Source organism: Malania oleifera, chromosome 12 (assembly GCF_029873635.1).
Source record: "Malania oleifera isolate guangnan ecotype guangnan chromosome 12, ASM2987363v1, whole genome shotgun sequence".
NCBI lineage: Eukaryota > Viridiplantae > Streptophyta > Magnoliopsida > Santalales > Ximeniaceae > Malania > Malania oleifera.
Window position 1 is genome coordinate 80,481,821 of NC_080428.1, and position 13,874 is coordinate 80,495,694.

Below are 13,874 nucleotides of genomic sequence, written 5' to 3' on the forward strand. Positions count from 1 at the left end.
CCAACTCCAAAGCAGACTCCTCTCTCTTTATTTACATACAAGGATCAACTCTTTGTTATTTCATGGTATATGTTGATGATCTTATAATTACGGGAAATAATTCAACTTTTGTGGCCTCTATTATTAAGCAGCTGGTTGACATGTTTTCTCTCAAAGATATGGGTTCCCCTCATTTTTTCTTAGGGATTGAAGTGATCCCAAGCCGGGCAGGATTATTCCTATCACAACATAAATATGTTCATGAACTTTTGGCCAACACAAGTATGAGTGGTGCAAAAGATGTCTCAACACCTCTCTCTACAACTCAATCTCTTCAATTAGTTGATGGCACTGCTGCTGTGGACAGCTCAGAATTCCGTAGAATCATTGGCAGCCTTCAATACCTTTCCCTGACGCGTCCAGATATCTCATTTGCAGTCAACAAACTCTCTCAATTCATGCACAAGCTAACTGCAAATCACTGGACAGCAACCAAGAGGCTCCTCCATTACTTAAAACAAACCATTTTTCATGGTATTCAGATCACCAAAGCTGGAACTCCGGTATTAAGGACATACTCCGATGCTGATTGGGCTGGAAATATTGATGACCGCACGTCAACCTCTGCATATATCAGCTTTTTAGGATCTAATCCCATTTCTTGGAGCTCAAAGAAACAAAGAGCAGTTGCACGATCCACAACAGAGGCTGAATACCGGGCACTAGCAAATGCAGCTTCCGAGACGATGTGGCTATCCACTCTTTTCAAAAAACTAGAATTTCCAGTCAAAGACTCCCCTCAGCTGTTATGTGATCATCTCGAAGCCACACATCTCAGTTATAACCCAGTCAATCATTCGCACATGAAACACATTCAAATTGATATTCATTACTTAGTGCAAAACGGAAGCCTCAAAGTCAGACATGTACATACTCGAGATCAACTAGCTGATCTGTTAATGAAGTCCTAGTCAAAACAGCGCACGGAAATACTCCGCAACAAGATTGGTCTTGCCGATGGAAGCTCAACCTTGCGGGGGCATATAAGGGAAGAATGTGTGGGTCACAATCAAACCAAAACAGAGCATGTCTAGCCTAAAATCATGTCACATATTCTGTCATTAATTCTATATTTGTAACTGATTCTAAGTTTGAATTCTATAGCTGTACATTGTAACAGTAGCATAGATTTAGCTTCAACGCTTGTATAATTCCTAAATTAGCTCCTCAACTATTGTGTATATAAGATAGAATTGTTATCAATGAAATGTGTGGCAAATTATTCATTGAAACTACAGCAGCATCTGCTTCTTTTCATATCTCCGGTAGAGATCAACTTGATGATTCATTGACTAAGCTGGTGTCCCCTCGCAAATTTCAAAATTGTCTTGGCCAATTTGAATGTTCAAACACTACCCTTCAGATTAAGGGGGCGTGTAGAGGAAAATGTGGAGCTAAATAACAAACCAAGAAAACAAACCAGTAGCTGTCAACTGGAGCAAAATCAGGAGGAGATCAACAAACCAATAGTTGTTAACTGGTGGAAAACCGGGAGGAGATCAAGCTGTCACCTGGAGGAAAATCAGGAGGAGACCAAGAAAGACAAACGATCTGATATTTCCACTGTTATTTAAATTTTTAAATCACTACAATTTAGCTATTCTGTCGTACTGGAACTTTATAAGAATCACCCATATCAATCAAGAACTTGAATATTTCTATCCTCTGTTTCTTTTACTCCTATCACTTTGATATTCTTACATACTCTCTCTCTCTCTCTCTCTCATGAATCCAAATACGTTTTTTTTTACACGTCACGTGCACTCTCTCTCAAAATTTCAGTTTTTGGGATAAACAACGTGCCTTTGTGGTGGTTTATCTAGTTTGTGATTCTCTAGGTGTTTTGAAATTAGACAATTTTTCAGGATAAGTTCATTCCACCCCTGCATTAGGATGGTGTTGCCTTTTCCTTTTTAGCGTCAGTTTGAGATTTCTCTTTTGTTTTTGGGGGTACGTCTTTAAGTGATTGCAAACCAGTCAGAGGTTGTGTTAATTAACCTTTTGATTTTCTCCATTGAAGGATGCCTTTTCCTTTTGCAATAAGAAGATAAATATTCTTTTTTCTATAAATAAAAAATATTAAAAAAAATCCACATGTGTGAATTACTTGCCACCTTCAAGCCAGAATCTTAAAATAACAACCAGAAGGAAATGGATGTAAACTTGGTAGACATCCCCACCCCTTCAGACAAGAAAAAGAAGTAGCAACCAATATGGTCCATATGCAGATTAGGAGTCAAAAAGAATCCACAATTGTAGGCAAGCCCCAAACTTACCAGTCTAAAGCTTGTGGTTAGCAAATCACTTTGATCATTTAAATGATCATGATAAAATCTTTTAGCAATTCATGATGCCAACAATCCATAACTAGCAGTGACATTTTCCACTTTCAACAGCAAACATTCATTGTTAAAAACAGTATTCCTTTTCACAGTTAAAAGGGCATGCTAGAGTAATTCACCCGCACATACGAAATTGATTTAATCATATAATGTGGAGCAAGTAGAGTGCCTATACCTCCTATATATCCTCAAAGCCAGAACCTGAACACTAAGTGATTCATAAGAATCTCTAAAAGAAAGACAAGCCAAAACCTCTTTCTTCCAACATAATCCACATTTTTTAGCTTAGAGCTCAGACTGAGAAGCAGGACAGAACAATTGAATGGGGCTGTGAAAAACAGCATGCTGAATTCATAAATAAAAATATTGGATTTATAGAAATTAATAAAAAAATTCTCCTAAAGGACCAAAACTAGGGGAGAAGATTTCAAACTTCAACCGGATGCCTAAAACTCAAAAGAATAGGAAGCTATGGCACTTGGAGAAAATCACTTTTATATAAGAGAATACCATGACCTCAATTTTCTTCAGCAGGAAAGGCACATCACGTTGGAGAGGCAAAGGATTCACAATAATACTATAATAGTATCACATGGGAAGTTGTCCTTAATCATGCAAAATAGCACATAATGAAAGTTCTTGACTTCTTGTCAAGACCATATCTATTCAGGGTTCCTACATGCTCTACACAGTAATTATATTGATTAACAATACAGATCTAAATAAAGAAAAATTTGATGTGGTACAGAATGCAGTCTATGTCTGGACAACATGGATGCACTGCCCAACATGGGAGGGTGAAGTACATCAAATAACAAGGGTGCTTCAAAACTAAGGCTGGCAACTACCTGGATTAAAATGTAACTAGCAGATCATGCTTTAAGAAACTTCTTTGCCACAAAAGAAAGCCAATGAGGATCTGACCTGCTTTCCCCATGCCAATGCTCGATCAACCAAGTATGAATACTCCAAATCTTCAAAGCACTTCTGCAAGGAAGAAAGCGGCTCGTTGAAGTAAACAGGAAGACAAACTCCAGACAGGTCCTTTCCAATATTGTCCTTAATAATTGACCATAGACCAACTGGGTTTTCTTTCTCTTTTGGTTCTGGCAAACTATCCCTTCTTTGGATGTATGGGTATTGGACTGTCCTGATCTCCTTTTCAACCTCATGCAAGTGATCAGAAAATAAAAAATCTTTATCATATACCAAAGAACTAAAAGCATTTCCCACAGCCTCTCGACTACGATAAGAAGAGCTTCTTAGCTCAGAAGATAAAAAATCATTTGTATCAAAAAATATTCCATCATCATCATCTGTTTCGATTTCTACCCCTTGACTGAAATTATCAGCATCAGAATCACTTGCAGAGCCCTCTGACATGATGGAATAGAAATCTGTAGCATTGCAAGGATAATAAGTGTGTTATCTCAAATTTTAGAACAAAAGAAATCATCACTACTGATCTAATCAGAGAAGAAATCCAGAAGGGATTAAGGAACGTATATATGTAATTGCCACACAGCTACAATATAAGGGTAATTTGTAATGCTAGAATACAACAAGTCTTCTATACACAAATTACACAATAATGTGAACCGTGCTTTTTTCAAGACCTGAGAAGTTAAGGGATGTCATTTCAAATTGTGCGCTGACTGCTGATATCAAGAGAATTTGTGTAGAAAATTCTAGGCAACCAAAAGTTATTTGCAAAGAGTTAAACTTTTAGGACCGTTTATCAACTGTTCAGCATCTTGTTAAGATGCTAATATTCAATATCAACAAAAGTATTAAATATTCAATTTTTCAAAATACATTTGTCTTCCTTAGTGCAGCAAAACATTTTTAACAAAAAATATAATGATGATAACTCTGGAGCTCAACTAACCACTGAATCTTCTATTTCCTTGCCCACAACATGATTCACGTCCCTTTGTTTCATCCACTACAGTGGTTTCCAGCTCTATTTTCTCTGACTGCAATCCATTATACAAAAAAAATGGGTAAGTTATCCTCCATCACCAGCTCCAAAAGCGAATGAATTGGGAAATCCATGAGCGGTTGATTGTGGAACAACATAAATCAAGATAAAACAAGGCAGACAAGAGCAAAATATAAGCTCATCTAATCAAACCAAAATTGAGATGGATAAAAAATTGGCAGTAAAATTGATGTACACAGCTTGCAGATAATAGATTAATAGACATGAAACAGAGAGAAACATTGCATTTAAAAATATAGCAAAATTCATAGGTGTGGAAGACACTACAAGTATGCTTCTATTTCAAACAAGGACCAAAGTAATTACTAAAGATTTGACCATCCATTTAGTAAATCAGCTAAAGTCAACAGCCTGCCCTACTATGAAGTTGACAATGGAAGTCCTTCTCCCCAACAACACTCTATGTAGGGCACTATGTTCTACCGAACATGGTCCATAATGTCTTTCCACGCGCATTAACCACATTTCTTTATGGAAAAGATTTCTTCCAGTCCTCAAAATGCCTTCAGCCATGAGCAGTTGATTGTGGAACAACATAAATCAAGATAAAACAAGGCAGACAAGAGCAAAACCTAAGCTCATCTAATCAAACCAAAATTGAGATGGATAAAAAATTGGCAGTAAAAATTGATGTACACAGCTTGCAGATAATAGATTAATAGACATGAAACAAAGAGAAACATTGCATTTAAATATTGCAAAATTCATAGGTGTGGAAGACACTACAAGTATGCTTCTATTTCAAACAAGGACCAAAGTAACTACTAAACATTTGACCATCCATTTAGTAAATCAGCTAAAGTCAACAGCCTGCCCTACTATGAAGTGTTGACAATGGAAGTCCTTCTCCCCAACAACACTCTATGTAGGGCACTATGTTCTACCGAACATGGTCCATAATGTCTTTCCTCACTCATTAACTACATTTCTTTATGGAAAAGACTTCTTTCAGTCCTCAAAATGCCTTCAGCCTAAACCAATTCACCTATTGATACCAACCAATAGATTTGACTAAAAAATGAAGACTTCAAGATCTACCATGATGACTGTATTTCATTATTAATCCTGGCATACCATGTCTACAGGTCACATCATATTAGCATAAACACACTATTGGTGAAAAAAAATTCAAATACAGCCCAGTGATTGAGAAATATGACATCATTAAAGTCAATACAACTGGTAACAGGATCAGAAAATAATAATATACTAGAAATAAACACCAGCAGACAAGCGTCAATTCACTCAACTTTTGTGTGTTATTATCATACTACAGGAGAAATACCTCTAATTGTCTTAATTTGTCTAACAGCATTACATGCTTATGTTGGAGAGCGTTCAACTTGTTTTGCATATCAGAGAGTTCCAAAAGCATAATAGATTCGCAGTCCTTAATGACTGGCTCACCAATGCCTTCCTGCAATAACCGTGATCTTAGCTTCTCAGTTGAAACAACAACCTCTTCCGGGAATGCAAAATCACTACTAGCCAATACTCTAGGGAAAAGGTCTTTAGCAGCCAGCAGTGCTTCAATCCATGCAGCTCTGTCCTCTCTAGATAGGCAGCGCAAGTGAAGTGTTTTTGTTCCTGTGAATATGGAGAGTCTTTTATCATCTGACTTGCTTGCTCGTATTGAAGAAACCTGCAAACACATTTTTTAAAATTCAACAGCCACTCGGAAAGAGGAAATTATGGAAAAGAAGGCTCGCAAGCACATTAGCATGGACCTGCCTAACCCAATTATGGGCGGTCACTTATATCACCATTCCCGTATTTGCTTGCTCATCCAGTTGTTATTTAGGGGACAAGAAGTTTTAATATCAAATTCCACCCACTAATGATTTGCTTATGAGTTTCAGATTCAAAATTTGTAAAGTAAATTTTTACACCAAGTATTTGCTCTTCTTGGGTTATCAAGCTAAATACAAGTTTACTCCATATGTAATTTTTTTTTTTTTTTTTTGCAAAAATTTTAAAAAAATACCTACAAGAACAACAGTTGCGCATGCGAGCAGCAACAAGTACATCAAGTCTTAAAAAATATGAAGAAGTCTTGGTTTAATATTTTATAGAAATCCAACATAAATTTCGTTGTTGATGTTGTTCTCTTTGGAGTCTTATCTTCTTTGCCTAACAAATTATCTCCATCATTTATCCCAACAAAAATTAAAAACAAAACCGCATACATCAAACGCCTTCTATGGCTGCTTCTGTTTTGCAATACAAGAACGGATTGCAGCAGCATTGTTGCAGTAAATTGACATACACTGTTAAACACTAAAACAAAATTTACCAGTAAAGAGAACGAATCAACGAACTAAGATAAACATATTAAGTAAAAAGCTAACCTTCAAATGTATCTCCCCGAAAGGCTTCCACTGCTTAGCAGACCCATTAGCAAGCCGACTATTGCTCCAACTAGCCTTCCTCATATATCTAAAAGACTCCTCCCCAATTACCTTAACACCCTTCTCTCTTCCGGGACTCATCACAATCTTGTCCGGCCCGTGAACCTTGTAGTACGAAAGCACGCCATCTTCAAGCACAAACCACCTCGACCTCCAGCCCTTCCCGTAATTCACCCACTTGTACAGAATCCCAGCCACTCCACCACCAGTAACCCCTCCATTCCCACAATACACTTTCGATTCCCTCGTTTCGCTCACCGCATCCTCCGCCTCGTTATTCACAGAACACAACCCTTCCGAATCGGTCCCCACCGACGAGACCTGAGCTAAAAGGCTCGGTTTCGCACCGGTGCTTCTCAAAGAACTCTCGAACCCTAGCTGCAACTGGCTCGGCTGTTTAGCTACGACCGGGTTGGCCCGGTCCCGATCGATGGAGACCGGAGCAATGCAGCAAAGAGGATTCATCCGGAACGAACTGGAATCATTCAAAACGCAAAAACGCTACAGCTAGCGTCGATCGATCACGGGGACCGCATCAGGCGAAAATGACGCACCTCGGAAATGCAGAAGCAGAACCGCACTGGCCTCCCGCACATCGCTGTCTACAGAAGAAGAGCGCCGGCTGGAGAAGATCCAATTCGGAAGTGATCTCCTCGGCCAAGCAGCGCTTGAGAAGCCGATCGGAGCACGAAGTGGCGTCCCACCCTATAATGTTCTGAAATGACATAAGATCTGGAGACCAATCAAGGGAGAGATAGAGAAAGAGTAATGAGCAGCTGCAAGTGCAGAGCTCGCCAATTAAGCATGCAGACGATAGAGATGTGTACCGCGCTAGCAGATCCAATTTAATTCACTCATTAGTGATGCAGCTCCAGAGAGAGAGAGAGCGAGTGGAGAGAGTGGAAGGGGCACAAATGACGGAGCGAGAGAAGCCGTGTGGGAAGGGAAGGGGGAGGAGGCGTAGCTGCGCAGGTTAAGCTGCTGGGCGCATTGCGCTCGTATAAATGCATGGCTTGTTTTTTCGGTTTGGAAAGTAATGATTGTGGAGGGACAGCTAACATGCGCCGTTGAGCCCAGGTAGTGATTGGGTGGGGAAGCATCTGTCCGTTGGTTCAGGGTAAAGGTTTTTCCTCCATGTGGGCCCACTCTTGTTGAAGCTCATCTGGAATGACGCTGCTGCCCCTCTGGGGCTCTTGGCGTCTGCATGATATTAGTATCCACTGGGGGTTTGTTGGTCATTTCGTCAAGGACGATCAGTAAACGTTGTCTCGCTTTCATTATTAGTCAATATTTCCGAGAAATATTTGTTTTTAAAATTTTTTATAAATATAAATAAAATGTTATTTTTGTTCAGATAAATTAGTTTGTAAAAAATATAAATAAAAATGTTTTATGAACTTAGTAAACCTTGCATAAAATTTTAAAATTAATAAAATATATCAACATTTTCAACTTATCAGCTTTTTTCAGTTCACAACTATAGCAACAACATTCTCCAGTTTCAGTTTCAGTTCTATTATCAAATTACCTACAACAGTATCGTTTTCAGTTAGCAAAACAGAGGCTGCATTCCAACATCTTTCTATTGGCATAGTAACAATATTTTTTCCACTTGACATATCAGCAAACAATAATTATAGATATGTTAGTATGCTGTTAAGTAAATTTTGTTATTGAAATGTATGAATGAAAGTAAAAATCTTCACTCATTTTAACAAAATATTAACTTTAAAATATATTTTAATAATTTCAAAAAGTAATATATAAAAAAACTAAGGGAGAAATGTACAATATTTAAAATTGAACAGCTTGTCTTCCAATAAAATATTGGGACTATTAAAATTATTTTATATTTAACTAAATTTCAAATTTAAAAAAAGTTGTTACATGTAAACTAAAATTTAGATTTGCTCATTTATTATTTTTTCTTTCTCATATTCATCCAAAAGCCATATAAAACTATTTTTATTGTCTCCATTAATTTTCTTAAATTTCGCAAAACATTTTGAAAATAAAAAAAAAGATTAAAATTTCATTTTTTATATTTAGTGATAAAAAATAAGAAGAAGAAGAATTGTATTATATGCATCGCTATTTTTAAAATTTAAGCATTTATTTTATAAATATATGTATCAAAGAAAATAAATTTTAAAAAAAAATTCATCAAACAAGACTCCTAATGTAAGTGAAACCTTTTTTTCTCAAATTCCAAATTTCATAATTTTATTACACTAACTGTCTGACAAATTCTATTAATTGTTTTTTTTAGATATTTCCATTTTTAATTAATTTTCGTTGTTGTATTTTAATCTCAAATATTTACAAAAAAAAAAGACTGAAATTAATTATCTTTTACTTTCCTTTCTTTTACAAGAGAGTTAATTATGACAAAGTTAATTAATGTGTCGGCTTTTAATTAATGATTTGACACCTCAAGATATAAGAAATAGTGAGAATGTTACTCTTTCCCGCATTGAATAAAACCAGGCAGTGATAACGATCCATTATGATGCGTCAATTGCTGTGGCCCCACCAATCAAATGCATCACAGCCGTCCAGTTTGGGTCCCACTTTAAGGATTGGTTTGTGTAACTAAAACACAAAACCACCGTCCCAAAAATGAGTGAGAAGAGAAAATACATGAGTAGCTTTAAGATTTATTCATTACTAAAAATTTTAAAGAGTAACGTCTGTACTTACTATAAATTAATTAATTAATTTTATTAAATTATAAAATTAAAATTAAATGTAAAAAACATCTTTGTCATAAATAGCAAAACTCATAATTATATCATTTAATTTTCTTATGTGTTATCATAGAGAGAGCCTTGAATGCTAGTCTTAAACTTCGATAAAAGTTTATTTAGACCGAAAAACATTACTTATTATATGTCATCAATCAATAAAATGATGTAATAAGTAGGTCCACAAAATATATCTATAATCGTTGTCTCATAACAACATTAAGATTGTTTCATCTCTCTCAAATACCATAGTATAAGTTTGTCATTTTTTTTTTTTTATTACATAAGAACTTCAGCCACCAACAAACCCTTCGGACCCTCTGATGCGACACCAAACCTATGGATCAGCTTCCTCCCCCTAGGTCTCGCTAATCAGGTAAAGTCCAAAATGCGGACACGACTTCCGTGCATCAATTGGACGTTCGGCTAACCCAACTCTCATGATACATCTCCATTACCATCCATGGTCCCCGTTGGCTCACAGAAAACTCTCACCATCCACGATCCCCGTTGGCTCACAGAGCGAACTCTCACCATCTACGGTCCCCGTTGGCTCATAGAGTAAAATCTCACCATCCACAAGTACCGTTGGTTCCGTGAGTATATCTACCTGGAATTGACCCCTGATACTCCTTCTTAAACGCTGATGTCTTTCCACCGCGCAATGCCCTTGGAGGTAGCACGAGTTTGTCATTGATTTCAATAGTACTTGTTATAGGTGACTAGCAAAATTATCATCCTCTTTTTTAAGCACAAATAAGTTCCTTTGGGGTTGTGGAGACACCTGAAAAAAAAATTAAGCAAGGGGTGGGAGGGGGGGGGGGGGGGAGGGGAAGAGAGCACATACAATAGTTGTTGCATTTATAGGCCTAGGCCTAAGTGCTATAAGACCATGGGATAGCAAAAGAGCCCAAAACAATCATTGTTCAGTTTTGTTAACAAATAAGTTGATTATTTACTAAGTAAACCAAAGAAACAAGAATGGGTCCATTGACGACCTAGAAGTAATGGCATGTGGAGGCTATAGGCTCGTTTTGTGAAACTAAGTGAACCAGGAGAGGATGGAAAGACCATGACGGAGAAGACTTAGAGATTAGTTGACATCAAAAGAAAGTTACTTTGGTTGGGTTTTCCATTTATATGTTCCACTTTTAATTTATACTGTGAGAATCAGTTTGCCTATTTTATTTTAAAAGTTGTCCATGTGAGAATATTTTTTACTTGAGTTGTATCATCTTTGGAAAATATGACCCGTGATTCTTGTTCTAACTCAATATATTTTGTGATTGTCACAACTCATGTGGATTCTCCACATTATAATAGCGATGAACAAAGTCAAACATAATGCTTATTTTTAAGCACTTCTTTCCATCGAAATTAATAGCGAATAAGACCCGAGGTACCTTTGACCTGTTGAAAGACTTTAAGGAGGCTGTGTTTTGATTGGGCAGAGTTGCTTCTTCTGATTATATGACGTGGCATCATTTTGTTGGCAGACATATGATTCACATGTGGTATCTTGAGAGACAAAGAGATTTGTGATTTTTTTTTTTAACTACACAGTAAAAGGTAGTCTATTTCTTGTATATTTTTCTTTTCCAATTTCATCCATTCCAATATTCAAACTTCAACCCTTAACATAATTCCAATACTTAAATAATTAAAATGTCTTTTAAGAAACTTTTTTAAAATGATAGCAGTGGCTCATTAGATTTCAACTTTGTTCAAAAAGGGGAAAAAACTCTCTACTTGAATTTTTTTGCTTTTATTTTTGTTTTTTTAAAAATATATAATGTTTTTTTGGCATTAAATTTGCTATAGAACCAATTACATTTTTTTTTGTTTAATATGTGTTTTTTTTCTAATCATGATGTGATGGTCATGTGCATGGCCAATCAAGTCAATGATAGAACATTCCTATTAAATTTGAAGTTGAAATCTTAATCATCAATTAATTTGTAAGTGTTTGTTAATCTACACCATTATTTTTTTGCATTGTAGTTGTGAAATTTTATTATTTATGTATATAGTTTACCACACTATTTTAATAAAAATTTGGAAAATATATTTATACTATTTAAAATATATATACCGTAACTGACAGCCAACGTAAAATTTGTCAAATCACTATGATATGAAATTATATATACCATTATTATAAACGTCAACTTAAAATTTTAAAAGTAACACGTATATCCTTTAGAACATTATACGGAGTAATAGAGTTAATGTCTATTAACTAAAATAATAAAAAATACTTGAATACCATTTATTTTAACTTTATCCTATCTATTTTGATAGTCACTTCTCAATGGCATGGCAGCATAGCTTCCAAATCTTGCAAATCTTATTTAATTATGTGCATGACAATGCACTATACTTGTCATCCTATCGTCATGCGGTGATTTTCACACTACTACGAGACTTGTTATTGGATCAAAATCATGTTTATCAAATTTTAATTATTTCTCCTATTGAGTTTTTTCAAGTTATACATACTACCTATGCAGTTTGGTATAGTATATTTTTAATTTATATAATTAATTATTTAATAAAAATTGTATCTATTTTTTATCCTATAATTTAATTATTTTTTAAATAATTTTAAATGTTATTTTTTTTATTTCATCGTCCGATCCTGAAATAATTTATTGCTTTTTTTAATTCCAGATTTAATTAACTATCTTTGTTAATATTTTTTTTTCTTCTTTGCAAACATGAAGATAATATAAAGTAGGTAAATGTTACTTTTAGTCTTTTAGTAGTTCAATGAAACATTTGTAGAATATGGTAGAGTTTAAAGGATGTAAGGGTCCATTTAGTGATGGAAAATATTTTTTGTTTTTTAATTTTTAGCTTTTCAAAAAATAAAAAAAAACTTTAGTTTATTTTTTATTTTTTAGTATTTGTATTGAAAATAGAAAATGAAAATTTATTTAAATATGCAAACTAATTTTTAATTTTTTTATTTCTAAATTTTAAAAAATAATTATAAAAAAGATACCTTATTTTATAATTTTCAAAAATTTAATCTTTAGAATTATGAATTTTGGGACTTGAATTTGAATATTTATAAATTTATAGAGAACTCTATACATATTCCACTTGAACTAAAGTTAAAGATCCAAATTTTCATCTCCCATATGCAAAGTAAAAATGAAAAAGTAGAAAAATAATAAAAGGTTATTTCCCTGACTTTTTTATATAAATTTAGCAAATTAAAAAATAAGGTAAAATTTCTATAATTAATTAAAAATATAATTAGAAAATAAAACCTAAAAATATTTATTGTTACTCATTTATTTCACACAAACATTGTAAAAATAAATAATTAAAAGTTAAAAATAAAATTTATTTCTCAAACCAAACAAGCCACAAGTGTCCCTTAACTTTTTATTAAGAATGAACGAGATAACGAAACCAACCTTTAGTCATATTTAAATAATTTCAAATTAAAACATTCAAAAACATTTGGATAACAAGAAAATTGATTAATATTATTCTTTTGAGGAAATATTTCAATAAGTGCATTAAATGTATAAATATTACTTAAAAATGTATTCTCAATCACCTACTCAGGGCACTAGCCAAAAAAAATTGTAAAAAAAATATTGTTCGAATGTTTTTTATTACCTCAACATTAGCTTGTGTCTAATATTTAGATATGATAAAAAAAAATCTTGTAGAAAGACATACAAATAATTTAGAAAGGGGGGGATTGAAAGTCAAAAATTAGCAAGGACAAAATGGATATAAAATTAACAACAATACTTAGATGAAAAAAACTAAAGCAAAAAATGACTAGTTAAGAAAAATTCTTCTTATTCATTTTGTTAATGCAATTTGAATTAAATTTACATAGTCATTGATGAATAAGAACTGTTAATAATCTTTCATCATCTCTTCTATAATTTCTCTAAAGTTTTTTGAATTAGTGAATTTTTATACCTCTAAAAAATCAAAAGCATAAGTATAATTTAGTAAAATATGACAATGCAAATTGTAATATGAGGAAAGCACACGATGAACAGTAATTGTTTTTCATTTAGGTATTCTTATTTGATATAAGGTGAGACTGAATGGAGAGATAAAATGAGAAATGAAAGAAACGAGGAAGGAGGACAACATAAATTGAAAGAAAATAAAATAAAGAGAATTTTTATTTTTTTTCTTGACATTTGGAAGCATGCATTAGGTTTTGCCTATACAACATTGATTAGTTCATTTCTTATATACTTTTCCATCATTTATAAATCCAAATTTGTAGCATAAAATATGCAAATTTTGATTATCTAATGTCCTTTAAGGGTGTATTTGGTATAGTGGTTAAGTTTTGTAG

General features: G+C 34.0%; 1 protein-coding gene across 2 annotated transcripts in view; it reads right to left on the reverse strand.

Moving 5' to 3' along the window:
- Positions 1-7,767, reverse strand: part of LOC131144653 (oxysterol-binding protein-related protein 1D) — a 45,230-nt gene extending 37,463 nt beyond the window's left edge. Inside the window, exons 1-5 of one of the 2 annotated variants that reach the window (XM_058093426.1) lie at positions 7,619-7,766; positions 6,732-7,506; positions 5,669-6,025; positions 4,270-4,357; positions 3,306-3,778 (exon numbers count right to left, since the gene is read on the reverse strand). In XM_058093426.1, coding sequence (XP_057949409.1) covers positions 3,306-3,778; positions 4,270-4,357; positions 5,669-6,025; positions 6,732-7,256 — 1,443 coding nt within the window. In that variant the 5' untranslated portion in view covers positions 7,257-7,506; positions 7,619-7,766. Of the gene's footprint in view, positions 1-3,305; positions 3,779-4,269; positions 4,358-5,668; positions 6,026-6,731 lie in introns of both variants that reach the window. The other variant, XM_058093427.1, reaches the window with a different exon arrangement.
- Between the last annotated feature and the right edge of the window lie 6,107 nt (positions 7,768-13,874).